At 35.9% G+C, this 22,387-nt stretch overlaps 1 protein-coding gene across 1 annotated transcript; it reads right to left on the reverse strand.

Annotated features, from left to right (window-relative positions):
* Nucleotides 1-2,280: 2,280 nt before the first annotated feature.
* Nucleotides 2,281-22,111, reverse strand: als2a (alsin Rho guanine nucleotide exchange factor ALS2 a). Its single transcript, XM_042730987.1, has 34 exons — nucleotides 22,022-22,111; nucleotides 21,718-21,781; nucleotides 21,401-21,549; nucleotides 19,316-20,668; nucleotides 17,647-17,797; nucleotides 17,443-17,539; nucleotides 17,245-17,322; nucleotides 16,955-17,143; nucleotides 15,747-15,918; nucleotides 15,457-15,646; nucleotides 15,305-15,370; nucleotides 15,050-15,212; nucleotides 14,838-14,969; nucleotides 13,251-13,379; nucleotides 13,130-13,153; nucleotides 11,218-11,288; nucleotides 10,978-11,044; nucleotides 10,695-10,894; nucleotides 10,373-10,438; nucleotides 9,753-9,851; nucleotides 9,456-9,623; nucleotides 9,263-9,374; nucleotides 9,044-9,121; nucleotides 8,799-8,926; nucleotides 8,554-8,718; nucleotides 7,805-7,922; nucleotides 7,245-7,402; nucleotides 6,870-6,986; nucleotides 6,066-6,242; nucleotides 4,880-4,925; nucleotides 4,735-4,796; nucleotides 4,492-4,641; nucleotides 4,275-4,371; nucleotides 2,281-3,152 (listed from the first exon to the last, which is right to left on the reverse strand). Exons 2-34 carry the CDS (start codon nucleotides 21,738-21,740, stop codon nucleotides 3,114-3,116), a joined length of 5,034 nt encoding a protein of 1,677 aa, XP_042586921.1. The 5' UTR covers nucleotides 21,741-21,781; nucleotides 22,022-22,111; the 3' UTR covers nucleotides 2,281-3,113.
* Between the last annotated feature and the right edge of the window lie 276 nt (nucleotides 22,112-22,387).

The following is a 22,387-nucleotide window of genomic DNA, read 5'->3' on the forward strand; positions in this document are numbered from 1 at the left end:
CACTGGAAGAAAAGTTATTATTGACTTGCATTTTGGTTAGAAGTGATAAAAACGTCTTGATAATTTTTTTCCTTACAAACAAGCAGCTTTTCACTGCAAAAGATGTTAGTTGATGGACTGGAGCTGTGTGGATTACTTGTGGATTATTGTGATGTTTTTAATCATTTGTTTGGACTCTCATTCTGATGGCACCCATTTACTGCAGAGGATCCATTGGTGAGCAAGTGATGTTATACCAATTTTCTCCAAATCTGTTCCAAAAAAAAAAAAAAAAAAAAAAACTCATGTTCATTTCAGATGGCCTTTTACGATTCAACTGTAAAAAAGTCAGAGCTAAAATCCAGGACATCACATTGCTGCTAGTCACAGATGTTACTTTACCAGCACTAATGGTCTTAAATCGAACCTCATCAACTCTTTCTATTATCTATATTATTATCAGTTCATAACTATACAAGCAAGGTGAAAGAAAGGAAAATGACAACAAAAGGTTTATTTCCCAGTTATGCCATTTTATTAAAATAATGAAAGTAGTTTGCCAGAAAATTGTTTACAAAACAGTTCAATCATTACTTTTTTCATATTTCAATTACAAATTGTGTTGTCAAACTGTGTTCATTTGTTGGTCATTTTCAAGATGACAGTGGCTTTAGATCAAAAATGACAGTAATTTATCAAAATCAGTAACCTTGTGAAAAAATAAATAAATAAAATCAGCCTTTATATTTAACAGTAAAGGTGCGGTTGTCTTTTTGATCTTCATAAGCAATCCTTAGCCAATGTCAATGACCTAACTAGTGACAAACTGAAATACTGGGAGGATGATTAATCAGACAATAATATAATTAGCAAATAATGGCACTAGCAAATAATTGGCTGGTTTTAATTTTTTGATTTTCAAAGATAAAAAAAAAGAGAAAATTATTCTGTAAAGTTATTGTTTGTTTCATTTCTTATTAGCAAGTCATATACTGTATATAAACATTTAGCCATCCTCTACATTTTGGCAATCAGTCATAAAAAATGCACATCCTCCAGATCTTACAACAAGGCTGTGTGACATCAGCAAAACTCTTTCAGTGCATGTTCAAATGTACAAAAGATGCATTTAGAGGAAAACACACACACACACACACACACACACACACACACACACACACACACACACACACACACACACACACAGATTCATGAATAAAGGCATCCGTGAAACAAGCTGAATGCAAAGACTATTGCTACTTTTTCCAGTGCAAAATACTAAATGCTGAGGTCCTTTAGGGGCCCTGCCATTTACATTTTTACTCCCTTTTTGCATAGTGTTGAATGCCACATTTTCAGTCAACGGCAAACAGGCGTAAAAAAAAATATTACTTTAGTCTTCAGTGTATTAGTTCTAAAAATATCTTAAATTCACTCTGGTACAGCTTGATAAGACTAGATTATATAATTTCAACTAAATCAAATTTCATACAGTAAAAAAGTTTCATGTCGGCATGCTGTCATGCTGAATAGGAAACCACTTCTCAAAATTTTCATGGTGATTCAAAGTGACACAGATGGAATATACAGGTAAATTTTAAAATACAACACAATATTGTTTGACTTTACATGTAGGGGCTTCAGTAACACTAAGTAAAAAATTAATTTTTTTGCAGTTTATGTTACCTTTATATGTAGTGGGTTAATTAAATTGTTTTTGTAAACACTGCAAATCTGTATTTTGTGTTTATTGTAAATAAATCAAGTGACTTAATATGTATTGTACTTATTACTAGGGATGCAGCTTTAGTTTTTTTTTTAGTATTGATTACAAGTTAAAAGTAACGATACTATGAACTTGTTTACATTTTTCAGTAGGGTGACAGTAACTATTTTCAAAGCTTTTGCAGTAACAAGCTACGTTTTTTAGAAACTGATGCCACTGCTTTACAACAGTGCAAATTAACTAAATATCACATGCTGTCCTTGAATCTCTCTCTCTTAAAAAGCACTGGAAAGCCTGACTCATTTTAGGGAATTTCCTAAAGCCAGTGATAATGAAGCAAGTTCCTTAAGAAGGATATTTTTTGTACACTACAGTTCAAATGTTTGGGATCAGTAAGGAATTTTGAAAGAAATTAAAACTTTTATTCAGCAAGGATGCAATAAATTGATTAAAAGTGACAGAAATTTTCAACAGTATGCACAAAATATTAAACAGCATAACTGTTTTCAGCACTTTTAATAATAATAAATATTTTGTAAGCAGCAAATCAGCATATTAGAATGATTTCTGAAGGATCATGTGACTGAAGACTGGAGTAATAAAATTTCAGCTTTGTATAGCAGAAATAAATTACATAACAGAAAAGTTATTTTAAATTGAAATAATATTAAATTGAAATAATATTACTTTTTTGCTGTATGTTGATCAAATACATGCTGCATTGTTAAGCATGACTTTTTTTTTTTTAAATAAAAAATAAAATACTTACTGACCCCAAATGTTTAAACAGTAGTATAGGTATGGGTTTTCTATAGCAAAATATTTTAAATTTATTGCTGTTGCTTATATAAATAAGGGTGGTTTTAGTTTATTACTGTATTCCTATACAGGGTGAATGTATTTGTTATAGTCACCGTCAATCCGAGAGAATTCATTAAAACCCCTCATTGTTTTTTCTGTAAGCTTTGATATTTGAGTATAAGTACAAAAGCCAGAAACAGATTGATACAGAATATTATAAATATAGTAACGAGTGTCAGTTATTACCGAAATTGCATGTAATAACCTTAGTGACACATGCAGAGTGCTTATTCTGCTATCTTGTATAAAACAGAAAAAGTCTCTTTTCTGCCCAGGTGGGTGTTGAAATGTACATGTTTCTTCAACATGTTTTACTGTCAGTCAAATGGTCAATGTGAAAGTCTCAACAGTTATAACAATTTAAGTAATCTCTGTAGAACAATGCTTAAGAGAGATGAGTGGAAAGTGAGCTTATTTTTGAGACGTGAACTAAATAAGCACATCTTGACTTGACCTGTAATCCGTGTCTATTTAAATGGCACCTACTCCGTAAGACTGTGCGCAACTTGGCAAAGCTGTGGCTGCACTGCTCACAAACCACCCCCTCCTATGTCGTCTTCTCAAGCTGAATCTGGTTGTAGCAAGCCTAAGGGCAGAGATAAACAGCCAGAAAGAGATTAAAGTAAAACATGGAAGAGAATGAAAGCGGACCAGTGATTGTGAGTGATGAGATTATCCTAAAAATTCATCAAATCCCTAAAGGGGTCATCAGATGCGACATGCATTTTTTCAAATAGTTTGAACTGTAATGTGTGTTGGCAGTGTGTACACAACCACCCTATAAAGATAAAGATCCACCCAGTGTTTTTTTTTATAATCTCCTAAAATCATTTCCCCTTTATCAAATCGAGCCGATCTCAGAGCCCCTCCCACGATAGTTTGATTGACAGTGGCGTTTCAGCACAGACTGGACTGGTGTTTTACCTTAGACCCGCCCTGAGTGAGCTGTCATCAATCCGCCATTATTTCACAGCCAGAGCAGATGTAGACAAGAATGACTCCTAAGCGTTTGAGGTGTTTTGTTGTTGGATGTTATAATGAACATAGCAGTCCTCATTTACTCCTGACATCCGAGCCGCTGAAGACGCAGTGGATTGGGTTTGTTTCTGAAGTGAATGCACCCACAATCTACCTAAATGCGTTTATATTGGCGCAATCATTCGTGATCCAGCTTCACCAACAGAAGAAATGAGTATAACGCTTTAAATGAATCTTTGCAAATCACCTTTCATAATATTATGCTAGTGGTCAAGTTTCATGATGAATGCGGCTAAAGTTTACAGAGCGGCTAGGAAGAGGGGGCGGAGTCAGCAAAGCTCATTTGCATTTAAAGCGACATGCAAGAAAACAGCTTGCTCTGAAAAGAGCCATTTTTCGACAGGGTAAAAAGTTTTACACTACCATTGAGAAATTTTAACCAAACTATGTAATAGACTTTTCATTAAGACCCTAAAGAATCATATCAACTTGTGGAAAATGGGCATCCGATGACCCCTTTAAATACTTTAAAAGAGGTCAATTCATACATTTATTATTCAGATTCAAGTTCAGAAATTTACATTAAGCTTTCAAACTAAGAATTTAACAAGCCTAATCTTAAAAAATAAAGGTAAAACTGATATTCTAATGACATAACCTTATGATTTTAAAAGCAATAATGTTACTAGTCCCTAAAGTTGTATGAAAAAAAAAAATAATTCATTCTCACTTTGAGAGTTGTCAACATGAATCCAAGCTGTCCCAGCTGTAGAGTGGGGTCTGTAAGGTCCTCTATCAGACTCACTTCAGAGCCCAGGTTTCTGATCCTACACATTCACAAGCGACAGGTTCTTTACGTGGGCAGACAAACTGCACATACATTAATGTTTTAACTGAAAACTTTATTGGCAATAAGTCCATAAGCAGTGAAAGGTTTATAATAGTACCGTGCGCGGAGCACCACATAGAGGAAGATTGGAAAGAGGTCATCCATGCACCACAGAAAATCTTGCCCAAGCAGAGCCTGCATGTCCTGGGTGATCTCCTCAAAGGTCAGCTGTATCACCTGCAACTTGTCTGAGGGAGTGAATGCCGTGCTGTAGAAGCAAAAATAAAAGTAAAAAGGAGATTGCTAATGATGTGTTCCTGTTGTTGTTTTCTGCCTTTGTTACACACATGATTATCTTTACCTGATCTGTTGCAGGGTTTCAACAGCAGTTGCAAAGCAGGCGTCTTTAGTACAAGGCAAGACCTGTCCATTAAAATCAATTGAAACAAAGTTATATTTTACCAACAGTGTCATTACTGATTATTTTCTTAGAAATAAAGTTTTACCTGCTTTTTCTCTCCCAATACAGAGATAGAAACTGGGCAGAACTTTCTGGAAAATAAAAAGACATTCAACTCAACATTATAAAAACCACTGCCTTCCTGGACTGGGGCTTTGATTGGTCATTCCTGTATATGCAGGGGCCACGAAAAGTACGAAAAGCACGAAATTTGCACGCTTATGAAATATTAAACATAGCAAATATAATATTGCCTTTTGCATGCATAATGCCTTATAAAAACATTTTGTATGATCTCATGAATAATCGTAACAAGTTATAATAAATTTTAATACTGGTCATAATTTTTAAGTGAATTATTACTTTTAACAAATGATTAACACATTATATCCAAGTTCCCATGGTTACAATGTATTATGAGTCTCATGTCTTGACATTTTTCATGTTTAATGTCTTATAACCACCTCATAGTAACTTATGGCTGTTTAAGAACAGACAAAGCCTTGGTTACTTTACTAAAATCAATAAACACTTTGAAATGATTATGCCCACATTATAAAGCCTTTTGGATTACAAGAAGACTTTGTCAAGATAAGGGACTTACAATACATTACAAATAAGCAAACTATACTCCATTATAAGTTAAGTGGATATAACATGGGGTTTATTAAGTGTTATAATTCATCATACTCTTTAAAGTTATAACCACAAATAGGTCAGTATTGTAACATATTAAAACGGTCATAACGATTTTTCATGAGATGATACATACATGTGTTTTTTTATTATTTTCATAAGGCACTACGCAGGCATTATAATGAAGTAAGAATACTCTTATAAATGCCTGTATGAATGCACTGCATTATAAATACAGTCTTCAAAGAAAGTATTGACTGACTACTGCGAATTGTGACAGTGGATTGACTACTAATGCATTTTTGCAATGCCTTCTAATTAATTACTAAGGACATGATATTTTGGTGTCCAAATATCATATATCAAATATATCCATTGTTTCATCAGCCAAACTTCTTTTCATGATATTTTCATGATGTTCTATTTGAAAAACCTATTTTTGTACTGTATGTTTAAAATGAATTCCAGTTAGTTTGATATTTTCCATCAACTGTAATGACTCAAGTCTCCAACTACTTTTAAGGGCTAGTATAACTGCATCATAAACGCTGTAAAAGAATAATATTTCATATGGTACTGTTACTATTGTCACTTACTGCTGTACTCCAAGGAAAGCTAGAAGAGCAAGATCAGGCTGCTTGTTGAGTCTTAACACACAGCTCCAGTACACCTCTTCCTCTCTCTCTTTCTCTAGTGTGTAGAGGGTGAAGAGAGGAGGGTAAAGCCTCGGCAGCAACACCGGCAGCAGAAGACTTGAACTGCTCACTATCCAACTGCAGCACACACAACACAAGACTGTTATACTTTCAGAAAGTAACTATATATTTGTATATCTATTTATCTTCTGTGCTAAGAGTGATTTAGTATTCAAGCGAATTGAATACTTTTATTCAGCAAGGATCCATTAAAATGGTCAAAAGTTACAGTAAAGAGATGTACAATGTTACTAAAGATTTTTTTTCCCCCCAAATAAATGCTGCTCCTTTGAACTTTCTATTTATCAAAAATCCTGAAAAAAATTATCATGGTTTCCACAAAAATATTAAGCAGCAAAACTGTTTCTAACATTGATAATAATAATGTTTTCTGAGGAGCAAATCAGCATATTTAAATGATTTCTGAAGGATCATGTGATACTGAAGACTGGAGTAATGACTAATGAATTTAAATTACATTGCAAAATATATTAAAATAGAAATCTACTTATTTTAAACTCTAGTAATATTTAACAATGATACCGCTTTTACTGTTTTTCTGTTAGCTCTATCTATATATACATACAAACAGATGATAGGTAAATAGATTGATTGGAGTAAACTAAAACTTAATGTAATGCATCTAAAAAGTGCAAAAATCAGAAACAACAAAACAGTAGTTGAGTCACAGTGATGCTGTCTTACCCCTGCTGTGGTGTCTCTGAATGTGTACTGCTGTTAAGAGACTCTGTGCCCTCATCTGAGGAATTAGAAGTATCCAAAATAAAACCTCCATCCTCAGGGAGACCAGGGAACAGAAACCTGCGGCACATATTTGTAACACATTATAAGGTTATAAGGAATATCAAGTATGCAGTGGTCTCTGAGACTGTAATTAAATGAACAGAACAGATGATTACATTTAGCTGAGTTCATTAAGTAATGAAGAAGTAAAACTAAAAGAAGAACAGAACCTTCACAACAAGTCAAATGCTTCCTATGAACTTTGCAAAATGCTCCGCTGGCTTTTAAAGCACTAAAGGTTTCTGGTAAATCATATTGAAGCAGGAGAAGTGTTACCTGACTATTTGAAATATGCGCGTTAGGTACGACTGGATCTCCTCCACTGCCTGCTGTAGGAGGCGTCTATTAGAGCCCACACCAACATAGGTCATCCTGTACACAGTCACAAGGGTCTCCAGCAGCCAGCCCAGAGGGTGATGAGGGGTATCACAGGCCTAAAGGGAGTTAGTACAGTAGAATAACTGCATTATGTAAGAAATTATTAAACCAAATTGCATTTATTTTAAATAAAAATCATGCATCTTACAATATCAAAATCAAGATGAAGACTATTTTACAGACACTTTGTGGCCACCTGTGGTTATTGTGCTAAGACATCTGTGATCTAAATATAAGTCAGGTCTCTTTACTAAAAATCCCCTTCACACCAGTTGGTGTCATTGCAAACATGGCTTAGAAAAGTAAATTAGTTCTGGAAAAATCTCAAGCATAATCTGTTTGCAGATGCCAATTGGATTGATATTTTGTATCTTATTGGATGCTCCAGACTGCAATGCTTTTTGATGCATCTGTACAGCTGTGCAGACTTGGTGTTAATAAGCCTTTGAACATCTCACCTTCAAGAGATACCGACGGATGTTGTTGTAGGAGTCTGCAGTAACAGGGCCCACATGTTGAGGAATCACCTCAAGACTGTCCAGCATCTTAGTTTGAGATCGGCTCAGCTCCTCTGGACTAAAGACAAACATACATCACTGATGACTTCTTCATGCTCTGTTCACTTACATTCATGTGCATGCAAACAAAGAAGTATTGTCTTTTGTGTACCAAAGTTCCAGTTGGGTGAACTATTGAATTAGTATTTGTTATTTAATGTAAAAAAAAGAAGCCCTGGAGTGTAACATTAAACCCTTAACGATAGCTGAATAAATAAGTTTTCCATTGATGTATGGTTTGTTAGGATAGGACAATATTTGGCCGAGATATATCTATTTGGAAATCTGGAATCTGAGGGTGCAAAAAAATCTAAATACTGAGAAAATGACCTTTAAAGTTGCCCAAATTAAGTTCTTAGAAATGCATATTACTAATCAAAAGTTTTGATATATTAACGGTAGGAAATTTACAAAATATCTTCATGGAACATGATCTTTACTTAATATCTTAATGATTTAAAAAAAAAAAAAAAAGAAAAATCGATAATCTTGACCCATACAATGTTTTATTGGATATTGCTAAAAATATACCCCAGCGACTTAAGACTGGTTTTGTGCTCCAGGGTCACATATGTTGCAGAGTATAAAGCATTTTCTACATTTTCAACCTTTACTCGCTCATTGTTCTGTGTGTGTGTCTGTGTACATACCGATATCTCTGTTGTCTGTGTCTGGCAGTGAGCGCAACGGCAATGTTCTCCCAGGCTTTCTCATGCACTCCTTCACCAGGAGCTTCACAGCCTAATCGGCTCCAGCACTCATCAAACACTGCCTTCCACTTGTCTTCTGCAGGCACTGCGTGTTGACCAGCCACACTACACACAAACACAGATTACAAAATACAAAGAAATATACAGTAGGCCAAAACATCATTCATGAACCATGACACACTTACGGTATCTTTCTTTCTCTCCTCAAAGCTTCAAAGGGTTTTGTAAAAGTTCCAGCCACTCTTAGACCATCTCCCCAGTGACCGTCAAAGACCCCATCCAAAGAGTCACCATTAGCCATGAAAAGAACGCCTTCACATCCATAAAACCACAGGAGATTCAGATACACAGAAGCATTCACGTGCACAAATCACAAATAGTTTCTATAGATTTACTGTGATAGAAAACGGTCAAATTATTTCAAAGACACCTTTCCGCAGAGAGTCCAGTCCTCTGAAAACTCGCCCTCAAAGACTGTGTCATCATCACAGAGAAGAGACCCATTGCCCTACATCAGACAAAAGACATAGTAAGTTGCTCAAATAACAGTACACACAGTATCTAGTGCCCATCAGCTAAAGAAGTGTATATTTAATATAAGCACATTACAGGCACTTCAATACAGGCATATAATAACATCTCAACTGACCATCATCTTGTTATTACAGAAGTTTCCTTCATAATACAATCCAAACTGAGTTATAACGACTCCGACTCCATGACGCTGGTCATCGAGCCACATTCCCATGTATTTCTCTCCTCTGGGAGATATAAAAACAAGTGAATGAAATTGTACTGGAGGATGTTTAAAATCTCAAATTCGGTAACTACAATGAACGTACCTGCTGAAGTCATCACACACCCCATAGCCTGTTCTCTTGCCTTGAACCCACTGACCCACAAACACACTACTGGAGGAAGGAGAGGCTAACTTTCCACTCCGTAACATGCCGTGACCATGACACACGTTGTCCCTGAATGAGCCCTCGTATACCTCACCTGAAGCATACCTGCAAAGACCACAATCAGACCATGGGCAAGGTACTAGATGGCAACTATAGCAATTTAAGATATTCAGGGTCCCCCATTAACTGATAATGATTCAAAGACCTTTTTAATATACACATTTACATAATTACCAAAATGTGCCAAAGCCATGTATTTTCCCCTCCTTCCAGTGACCTTGGTAACGCTCAAACTTGTTTAAGGTTGTGTTGGGCGTCATAAAATCTCCAAATCTACAAAGAAAAGAGAAATGGTTATTCTCACCAAGGCTGCAATTATTTTATCAAGATACAGTGAACAGTCATTTTGTGAAATATTATTACAATTTAAAATAACTGTTTTGTTATTAGAATCTTAATCTTTATTTATTCCTGTGATATTAAGGCTGAATTTTCAGCTGTCATTACTCCAGTCTTCAGTGTCACATGATCAATCTAATGGGTTGATTTGGTGCTCTGGAGTCATTTTTTCATTATTACCAGTGTTGAAAACAGTTGTGCTGCTTAATTTCTTTTTTTATATTTTTATATGGAAATTGTCATTTAATTTATTTTATCAGAATAATTGATGAATAGCAAGATCAAAACAACAGCATTTATTAATAACAGAAGTCTTTGCAAACACTATAAATGTCTATCTATCATTCATCGTTGCAAAAAAATATTAATTTCTTTGAAAAAAAAAAAATGCTAGTGTATAACAAAGAATCTGCAAACACGGGTATGTATGTTAATCTTAAACTGTGCATACTGACCCATCTTCCAAACCGTTCTTGAATGTGCCACAGTAAACTGTCCCATCTGGCCACTTCAGAGTCCCTCTATTAAAGAAAAAAACAGAAGGTACAGGTACATGTGAACCACAGTTAATTCAACAGGCTCCACAGTGGATTCAAAGAAAGAAAGAAAAAAAAAAGGTTTTTGCACATTAGGCAGGTCTACGACCGGTGTTCCCTGAAAAAATACAAATGCATACCAGCCCTACTTCCTACTTAAGTGATTAACAGCAAGTTTTGAAAGAATGTTTTTTATTGTATAGAGTGTGAATACAAACAGTCATTATGGGCATGCACTCACTTGCCGTAAGGTTTGCCTGACAGCCAGCGGCCCTCATACGTGGCATCTTTGAGTCTGCCCTCTTTGCTGAAAGTGTAGGTAGACGTGCGTGAAACAGGTGGTTCACCTTTTTGGCTGCTTCTAGACACACGTGTCCTTCCATTCAGGCCTAAAGCAAGCACGTCCTCAATGGCCTGGTTAATGGCTCTCAGCCACTTCCCCTACCAGAAAGCCAGTGGATGGCAGAATTAACGCACAACAGAACAACTTCTCAACCAAATGCCTACTGCATCAAGAGCATTACCTTTTCCAGAGGGGATGCTGCCAGAACAACAAAGTTATCTTCAGGTGTGGTCAGCTTAAGGCCATGTCTAGTAATGACAGTCATAGTTTAAATTGGGGCAGAAATGTTTTTCATTGATTGATGGGTTGACCATTCCAGACCATTTAATATTTAATGAATTGTCATTTGCTAAACTAAACTACATTAAAATGAACTAAAACTGAAAATGAAAGATAAAAGATGTTAAGATGGATAACTTACTGGCCCACACTTTCATCTGAGATGGGCTCCACCCAGAGTGTAGCAAGTGGATAGACGTAATGAGATGAGAACTGTAGAAACACAAAGAGAGAATTTAATCAGTTACATTATATGCAAACCACTCCCACATCTACAGTATATTAAGAAGGAAATAAAACTAAAGCCTCTGCTCTGCTGCTGCAGATTCATGAAAAACATTTAAAAACATCTAATTTGTGAATAAAACAGGTTTGCTTGAAAGAAAAAAAAACACTGTCTGTTCCTCAAGGAGCTTCATCCACCCTTTCACACAAACACACACCCATGTAACTACATCAAAAATGACATGCACTCTTGCACAAGGGAAACCACACCCAACAGATTACTACAACTACAGGCAGAAATCAGCAGTTAAGAAGATCCCTTTCATTTTAAGGAAATAAAAAATATGCAATGAAACAGAACAATATGATGTGCTATGGCATGATATGATAGTATATGGGTAAAGTAGAGCGCCTCCGAGTAGTGTGAGTGGTTAGTCATTGTGAAAAACTGTGAAGACAAGGGAGGAATTGAAACATTTAAATGTTATTGCCATTTTCAAACCACTGGTGAATTTAGACCAAGAAGAAACACAAACCAACCAAGCATGCAAAGAAAACTTCACAGCAGAACATAGAAAGTTCAAGTTTCAAAAACCACAAAGCAATAAGAGGCAATAGCATATGCCAGCATACCTGACAAACAAATACACACACACAATGGGTTTTTTTGGTTCTATGATGATTCTACATAGACATTTATACTGTACAGACCTTATATTCTATCCACTTACCCTACCCCTAAACCTACCACTTACAAAAAAATGGGCACTTGTAATTTTTCTAAATATATAATAAAAAAAAAAAAAAAAAAAAAAAAAAAAACCTTTCCTTAGTCTGATTTTAAAAACTATTTCCGATTGGACATCTATATTTTGTAACCACATCATCATCATCATTGCATCATCATCACCCCCCCCCCCCACACACACACGCTCGAAAACAACAAATGATATATTTTTTTAAGTTTAAATTAATGGAGCTTCAGTGTTTAAAACTAGGATCAAAATTATGTCTTATAAGTTGCCCTAACTATTATTTTTGAATTCCATTTCTGGTTTTCTGCCATTTTACAGATGCAGCACTAGAATTATTTATATACTATTATAGCATTTATTAATACTAGCTTTTCTCTTAATATTTTCAGTTTTCATTTTAATAATTTTGTTATGTGCATCTGTCATTTATATTGGGGTTTGTTTGTAAATATTTCTATATGGCTGTATTTTTATATTAGTTTTAGTAATTTTATTATTTTATTTTTCATCTAACATTTATATTTCACTTAAGCTTTATTTAACAGTATAGTAGTTTTAGTTAGCAATGCAACAAAACAATACAAATATTTTGAAAAAAAAAAAAAAAAAAAAAAGAAAATACTGACAGGGAGAATGTGTTGCAGATTACACAAGCAAGACTTGAACTCACATTGGAACATGCACACTATCTACCAGGCCACGTCTTCAATGCACTGATCGGTTTTAAACAAGTTTATTGGGCACCGTATAGTTAGTATATAAAAATTCCATGTTAAAGCAAAGTTTAACATTCACATTTTCATCTCTGATGCCCACTCTTTCTACTAATCTGATTACAATATAGCATGACTCCACATGCATCTTTCATTGGCAGAATAATGAACTTCAATTAGAAGCAAAAAAAAAAAAAAAAAAAAGTAAAATATGTCAGCTGATGATTCAGAAGGGAGAAACGAAGAGGCCTTAGCATGGGAAACTTTCATCAAACAACAATTTCCACGTGGACATTTTAAGTCAAGCCCTAAAGTATACACTGCTTCTGTGAAGGCAGGAATTTAAACACACAATACTCACAAGCTTCTTTGATGGAATAGTTCCCTGAATGAATGAAGACAATAAAAAAAACATGAATAAAATGTGAAATGAGTGTAATGAAATTTACAGGGTGGTAAATCTTGTGTTAAAATGAATTAACCTGTGCATGAACCAGCACATCACTGAAGAGGATGAACCAGCTGGCAGAGAATCTTCCAGCGTTCTGTAACGTCAGAGCTTTATTACTGCTCTCACAAACCAGACGACGAGATGGCTTACGCAGGGATTCCTGAGAAAGAGAAGGTCAGGTAAAGAGAACGGCACACATAGAGACACATGACGTGTGCACATGAATCCAGCCGGCCACACACAGGTTTCCACATAAACTAAAATGTATCTGAAACTTACGTGGTCATATCTGAGACTATTTAGTCTTGCAGCACGCTGAGTAAGCTCGTAATTCAACTTCATTACAGGAAACAGTAACTAGGTCAACTCAACCACATTATACAGTGGAAGTAGTTTACTGTATACAGTCACAAGTGCTGCGGCCAGGGAGGGAAATGAACACCAGCCAAACGCTGCTACTTTTTCACAGTGGCGGATTATACTGCATTATGAGTGAACCACTACAGCAGGCCAACATTTCCTATTATTAGTTGTTTATTAAAACAATTCTCGGATTGACCCAAAAATGCTGCTTAGTAAAGACAAAATATGTGGTAAGAATGAAAAGTTCATCTAATTTGCTACTTGCCTGGATCTTAGTAGATCGTTACTGCTCAAATCCATACTGCAAGTACTCTTAACATGCACTCATTCATGAGGGTGTTTTCACGCTAAGAATTTTGTTATGTGAATGCTCAAAGTATCGGCTGTCAAAACTTCATATGCTTTTTGTGTTCACTCAACTTCATTTTACAAATGAATTCTTTTTTGCATTTGAATGGAAACATTTAAAATGGCTGCTGGGCAAACAAGCTAATTTTCCAATCTTACTGCACAGAAAGGTTTGTAATACATTAAAATGTTAGACAGCACACCTAACTATTGTGAACTGAATCAAAGAACAAGACATGCAGCAAGACAGAAGCAAACTGACGTTATTGGGAAATAAAAATACAACAGAGTTGGAGGATATAGTGTATAAAAGTTTGGGGTCAGTAAGTTTTTATAAAGGAATTAATAGTTTTATTCAGCAAGGGTGCATTAATCAAAACTGATGTTATAAAAGATTTCAGTTTCAAATAAATGCTATTGTTTTGAAATTTCTATTCAACAAAGAATCCTGAAAACTGTTAAACAGTTTCCAAAAAATATTAAGCAGCACAACTGCTTTTAAAATTGATAATTAATAAGAAATATATCTTAAGCATCAAATGATCATGTGACACTTAAGACTAGAGTAATGGCTGCTGCAAATTCAGCTTTGCCAATACAGGAATAAATTCCATTTTAATATATATATATATATATATATCAATCAAATAATATTTTACAATATTTCTATTTTAAATTGCAATTATATATCCCAATATTTCTGTTTTATTGTACTTTTGATTAAACAGAGACTTCTTTCCAAAACATACAAAAAATAAAAATATGTCCTACCCAAAACTTTTAAACAGTAATGCACATAGTCCTTCATATACAAAAGCATGTTGCTATCCAACAAAAACAACAGCTATGGGAGCTGCACAGTGACCAGGACTGCAACTATCTTAACTATTCACATTCTGCACCATACCGAATTCTTCCCTTTGAAGTTCTTCCAGAAATTGAAAGTGGCCTCAGCATCTCTTCTCTGCTTGCTGACAAGGCGAGCTAAAGCTTCATATTTGGAGCAGCCATTTTGAATCCAATCATATTCCTCTGTGTTCTAAAAAAGAAAAGATTATGGCATGTGTTTTTATGCCACTTTCATTCCTTTAAAGAGCATAATGAAAATCATTTTCTTACCACTTCAAAGCAGTGGGCTAGTTTCAGAAGTAATCTGTTATACCCATGCAGGTGCTGCAAGGGCATATAAAACAAGTTGACTAACAGATCATAGGGTGATGCATTCTTCTCCTTGGAGTCTAGCAGAGTCTGTATCAGCTCCAGTTTCTTCCCAAAGCATTCTCTGAAGAAACAGATCATGCATGACCAAATATATTATTTGCATATATTAAAATGATGCCCATAGATGACACATTAATGAGTACGACAACGCACTGTGAGGGCTTCAGCAATGACTGGAATCCTCCCATAACAAGAAAGTTTCCTACTGGATCGCTGTACCTGAGGACAAACATCATCACTGATGTTATTACAGAGATTTGAAAATATAAAAAAGATGTTAACGTTTCTTGAGTTTGGATACTTACTCTTTATATGTGTCCATGAAAATGTCTGTGCTCTTGATCAAGACCAGTGTTTTGATCACTTTGCCTCGCTGCAGGAAGTTGGTGAGGGATACCGAGTGCTGTCCTGTCAGATGGCAAATCTTGCTGAAACTACCAGCCATCTCTTGAAACAGCAACATGGAGGACTGACCCAGAGACAAGGCCAAACTTGCTACATTACAACAGAGTGGGTACAAACAATATCAAAAAAACAGTAACAATCCACAAATTCAAAACTAAATGTGCAATAAGTAAAACAATCTGTTACATACCACGGGCTAGAAGGGGGCTCAGGATTTCGCTCTTCACCTTACTGAGGGTGCAGTAGAATTTCCTCTCTGCTGACGCCAGTTCATGGATTGTAGCTATGAAACCCATTGCGTTTTGATCGGCCAAAGCCAAACAATTCAGTCCTCCCCCAAACACTTTACTCACATAGCCAATCTAAACAAAGGACACAGACAAATTAGAGTAAATTGTGGCTTTACATAAAACAGTAAATCACAAATATTAAAATGAATGTGATTACCTTCCATTACATTATACATTAACCAATCACTGATACTTGCTGGAAAAATTATGCATTCAAGTGTATCTAAAGCAGTTTAAATTCATTGTTTATATACTATACATTTTGAATTCAATTTTTATATATATATTATGGTTTAAATTTTTTTTAATTTGTAGTTGTAATTTTGCTATGTTTTTGAATTTTGTATTACATTGCTTTTAAAAAATATTTACAAATACCTTTATTTAGTTTTTATTTCAGTGTAAGCATTAGTTTATTTAGTGCTGTCAAATGATTAATCGCATCCAAAATAAAAGTTTTTGTTTACATACATACATATACATTATATATATATATATATATACACATATATATATATATATATATACACATATATATATATATATATATACACATATATATATATATATATATATATATATATATACATATATATATATATATATATATATATATATATATATATACACACACAGTATTTGACAGCACTGGTTTTATTTAATTTAGTTATTTTTAGTAGTTCAATTAATTTCACTTGACAGCAACATTTCACTTAGCTTAATTTCATTTAGTTTTGCATCTAAGACTGCAATTTTCTTTTAGATTTATTAACAAAAATACAACAAATAGTGTAACTAAAAAGTAGTTTTACTTTTAGATGTATTTTGGAATGTCTGTTTTATTTTTGGATATTTTATTTAAAAAAATATATAATCATTAATATTATTTTTTTCCCTTTTCTTCGTCACTGATTTTGTGCTATGTATTGTAATGGTGTACTCCATGTACAACAATCTAGAGTGAAGCAGGATGGCTTCAGATAATTTATAAGTTTAACTGTGTAACACTAATACATGTGGATGTTATTTTGCTAACAGCCTACACACAGTAAAAATAAATAACTGTATCAACAGAATAAACTGTCAACTGTCAACGGTCTGTACGAACATTCATGCAGAAAGGCAGAAGGGTGGGCGTCTGGGTGTAGGTCCCGGAGAGGGGATGAGCGCCGTCAGTGCTCTCCAGCACCTGCTCTCCGCTGTAGTACAGTATGGGCTGATAACGCTCTCCATCAGCCAGCAGCAAAGTGTGCGTTTGCCCCGCTGCCACGTCCCACACACGGATACCCTCAGAAGTCTATCGTCACACAAAAGCACATTCATTTTTATACAGGGAACTGTATGCCTTAAAAGGGAAGGAGTGCAGAAAAAGTGATTGCATATCATCAAAAAAATTACCATGGCGAGATTAGGAACTGTGCTAGGAGCATTTATACGACCCAGCTGTCCAAACTTGTCACTTCCCCAGGAATAAACCTGTGAGAGAGAAGAAATACACATTAATTGTTATGAGGAAGAGGTGACGGAAGAGAATAGAAAAAATAATTATACTATAACTACATACTAATCGTTAAACTATTAAAAATGATTATCTACCTGGCATTGAGCTGTCAGTGCCAATGAGTGATTTGCTCCAGCAGTGATCTTGACAACTTCCTTTTTACTTAAGCTCTTGATGCAGAGAGGTTGTAACCTGCAGGTGGAAAACCAAAATATTTTTCCAGTCATGCACTGTGGTCAAAGACATGAACAGTTAAACATAAACAAAACACTTAAGTGTTTATGAGGGCTCTAATGTACCTGGGCAAATAGTCTCCATGACCTAGCTGACCTTCCTGGCCCCTCCCCCAACTCCACACCTCGGTGTAGAGGGAAGGAAGGAGATTTCTGGATTCTGAGGTACCTACTACAGCTCTTAAACGGTTGGTTCGATGACTGCCAGAAAGCGACACTGAAATTAAACAGCGTATTAAAAATTATCTTCATGAAGTTCATGCAAATAACCAACTAAATAAACTGAATTTCTAGAACCTTAAGTTTTTAAAGGGAGAGTTTACCCCAAAATAATAATTCTGTAATCCTTTACTCACCCTCATGTTGTTTCCAAACCTTATTTTGTTTTCTAAAGAATAAAGCAAGCAGTAACACTTTATTTTAAGGTGTCCTTGTTACACGTTACATGTACTATAATAACAATAAATTATGCATAATTACATGCAAGTAACACTAAACTAAACCCTAATCCTAACCCTACATATACATATATAGTAAGTACATGTAGTTAATTAATATTACTCAGTAAATGTATATTTACACTGTGGGTGAGTAAATGATGACACTATGTTCACTTTTGGGTGAACTATCAATTAAAAGTGCACTTGGTAACTTTTTGTCTCGCTGACTAATATGACAGTGCTTTTCGAACTATGATCATGGATGCAGCATCATGCAAAAGTAAAGCTTTCAGTAACCGTTGCCATTGTAGAAATACCCTGTGTGCAGTCATCCATGACTCATTTCTTCTGCAAGTGAAAGTGTTTTTTATAAAAGGGGGTTACCAAGATTCAAATAGTAGCAAGTTAAAGTACCAAGATAAAGTACATAGGGTTTGCCAGGTCATATGTGACCCTTGAGCACAAAACCAGTCTTAAGTCACCGGGGTATATTTGTGGCAATAGCCAACAATTCACTGTATGGGTCAAAATTATACATTTTTCTTTCATGCCAAAAATCATTAAGATATTAAGTAAAGATCATGTTCCATGAATTTAGTAGCTAGGTTTTATTTGTTGAATTTGTGAAAAACTAATTTTTAATTAGTAATATGCAATGCTAAGAACTTCATTTTGACAACTTAAAAGGCGATTTTCTCAGTATTTAGAATTTTTGCACCCTCAGATTCCAGATTTTCAAATAGTTGTATCTCAGCCAAATATTGTCCTATCCTAATAAAACATACATCAATGGAAAGGTTATTTATGCAGCTTGATGTATAAATATCTATTTAAAAAATTGACCCTTATGACTGGTTTTGTGCTCCAAGGTCACATAATGTTCTTACAATTGCTCAACAATATGGATGGCAAGCTGAAGCCAGTTGACGTAAATTCACTGCATGGCTACTGAAAAATTTACATGTATTTATTTTGCAAATTTAAATGTTTTTTTTTTTTCTCTTGCATTTCTACATTGGTTGTGCAAATTCTGCTCATTTCTCAATAATTTCTATAATAATATCCATAATATCTGGCTAATGCCCAACTAAAAACAAAAGTCATATTTTGTGATGATTAGCAAGTGAAAATGTTGGCTGGGCCACTAAAATCTAAACTTTAGAAGAAAACAACTTATTGTCAAGCCCTGATTGGTTGATTAAGACAACACACATGAAGAATGAATAAAATGTTGTAGCCCCCGTTTTAATATTTTATAAACATATTTTTCAAATAAACTTTGAGGTTCACAATACCTGGAGAGAAGCCAGGTAAAGACCCTCTGCGATTACGTGCTTCAGCATCCACTAATGTGATGTCCGTAAGACTGGTGCTTTTCTTGCCTTGAAGAGGATCTGCTGGACAGAAGTCCAATCCAGCTGCCTCTCCTCCCTCCTCACAGGGCTCAAATAAACATCCATTAATAATTACGTGGTCACTGATGCAAACGCCTCCATCCACACTTGAGTGCTGTGAAGAATCATCAGAAGTAGAATCCAGTGTCGGTATTAAATGAAGAGAGTGTTTCCGGTCCGTGACAGTATCTGATGCACAGCGTTGTCTGTGTATGATATCAGTTCTACTCAGTGTTGGTGAAGAGGGACGTAGAGTAAGCTCATCACTTTCGTCTGATCGGAAAGGACATGTAAGTGAGGACTGACGGCTCGGAGGATGGGAACCTCCCAGAGAGGCGGCCTCGGCCTGCTCAGCGAGGATCTGGTCTGAAATTCTTTTGAGGTAGTCTGTCAGAGCTTGCTCATCAGGGTAGGGATTGCTTTTGGTTCGTCGTAGACACGCATGTCCGGTTTCAGATGAAGCAGGGACTGGTTGAGACTCCGGGCTTGTTGTATTTTGCTGAGATCCGACTGAAAAACCTGGGTCTTCGCAGATGTTCTTCAAGGTCAATGGGGATACTTCGAAGTGGGGTGAGGAGTTTTTGCTTTTTGGTGTCTGGGCTGGAGAACTCTGTCCTGACCTTCGACCTTCTTTAGAATCAGTCAGTTCCACTCCAAGTGGGCAGTAATGATCATCAGATATGATAACATGGTCATCTTTGTCGGTCATAGTGTAAAGGCTCTGCTTACACTGCCCACATCTTTCCCGAGCTTGCTGACTGTCCTCTGGGGGAGAAAGAATCTGAACCAGAGCCAGGCTGTGAAACCCACCACAAGCGATCTGAACCACATATCTTCCTACAAGATGCTCCACCTTCTGGGGTTTCCATACCGGGAATATATTGGTGACTAGTCCCAACTGGCAGCCACTACCCCATGCCCACACCTCATGCTTTCTTGACAGGGCCAGAGTGTGCTGCGCTCCGCATGCTACATTCAGGACTCGGACCAGTTGCGGAGGATGGATCTCGCCATCCACCACATTAACGGGAGTGGGACTGGGTACCTGGTCCATTCCAGAGATGCCACACTGGCCATGAGAGTTCTCCCCCCACATGTGGATGAGGCCATCCTCCGTTAGAGCAGAACAGTGATAGCTGCCCGCGGACACAGAGATCACACGCTGACCGCTCAGGACGCTTTCTATAACAGGGCCAGCAGGCTGAGATTCGACTCGTTTCCACGGCTGCTCCCCAAAACTATACACACGCCCATCTGAGAGAGAAACATGCTTGATAATTATACAATACTGTCTTCAGTCAGATCAGTCAGGAAGAAGGATTGGTACTAATACTAAATAAATATATTCAATTAAATTAAACAGAAAATTAATGAGAAAATACAATTTCCTGCAGATTAAAACAACCTATTTAAGGGGTCACAGAGAGGGTGAAACACAGCCATGAAAATGTAAAATTTTACTGATTTGTTGCAAAACAAAAACTCAACTTATATATCTCAGAGGAATAAATTAAATGGAAAAAATATTAAAGATAAATTTTATCCTATGACGTATGAGTTACATACACCTTGCAGAATCTGTAAACTTTTAAAAAGATGAAGATGTACATTTTTCTTATTCTTATTAAAGCGAATATTTTTAATACTGGCTTACAGAAGCCAAACAAGAAACTTACATGTTTCCCAAAAGGCAAAATAAGAAAAATTACCCTGATGTTACTTTCATGAGCTTCAGTGAATGACCAAAACTTTTGCGACTGTTGTGTTATGATGAGTGCCTCAATTGTCCTCACGGTGAAAAGATGGATCTAAAAAAAAATCATACAGTACTAACAAAAACATGCAATTTTTAAGATCCTTCTTCTTATTATTTTTTTGACATCCCAGATTTCCCAGATTCTGCAAGGTGCATGTAAACTCTTGACTACAACAGTATGCAACTGAATTATGCGGTCATTTCATCTTCATTTACGGCTTGCTTCTGACCTTCTGTCAGCAGAAGTCCATGTGAAGTCCCCAGTGCAGCATGAAGCACTGGCCTGGCCAGCAGCAGTCTCTCCGGGGTCACCCTGCAGGAATAGCCCTGCCATCTGTAGAGCACACCTTTCTCTCTAGAGTCCTCCTCTTCTCCAGAGCTGGAACAAACACATTCATTTTTGAACGTGCATGAATAACTCATGCAAAGAGCTGGGTAAACATTCTTCAAAATTCATTATGCGTTCAAATGGAAGGGAAAATAACAGCATGCCGGTTTGTAAAGCACTTTCAAATAGTAACACATTATAATAGAAATGAGTACACACCAGCTCTGTTCCTCCATCAGCATGATTTAATCCATTTCAGACGGTGTTACGGCCATTCCAGCATCTAAATGACATAAAATAGTGATTTAGAAAGGACTTCACAAGCGAAAGTACGTTAACTGACACACGCCCTTACTACAAACACACACGAGATTTGTATCGAAATTCAGCTTCCGATACATTAAAACCGCCCAAGAGAGTAAACAGAAAGTAGTTAAGCCCGTTTTAAGTTCAATAACCGTAACGTATTTACAAAACTGTGCACACTGTTTTTAGTGAAACGTAACATCCTGCAGTAGCTTACGGGAGAATGACTGTCCGCCTCTGATTTCTATAATAGGTGAAAGCTCGCGACTCAACTTGAAGTTTGTTGTGGGAACGACGGAAAGCTCGGAGGGTCACAAAAGTCTCATTGTACAGATTTAAGTAACGCGAATGCTGTCTGAAAATCATGTAAAGCATTATTATTTCGATTTCTTTAACCTTGGAGATGCATGTATAATCATGAAACTGTGAAAATAGTTGATTAAATTTAAATAAAGGTCAAATGCAGCTGTTACTGGGAATAAGTTGCAGCACACTGTTTTGATCACAATTTTAATTTTTGTTTTTATTTTGTGTGTGTTGGTATTTTGGCAATCCAAAGTATTATTTCAAGCAATCCAACCAA

Source organism: Cyprinus carpio, chromosome B9 (genome assembly GCF_018340385.1).
Source record: "Cyprinus carpio isolate SPL01 chromosome B9, ASM1834038v1, whole genome shotgun sequence".
Lineage (NCBI taxonomy): Eukaryota > Metazoa > Chordata > Actinopteri > Cypriniformes > Cyprinidae > Cyprinus > Cyprinus carpio.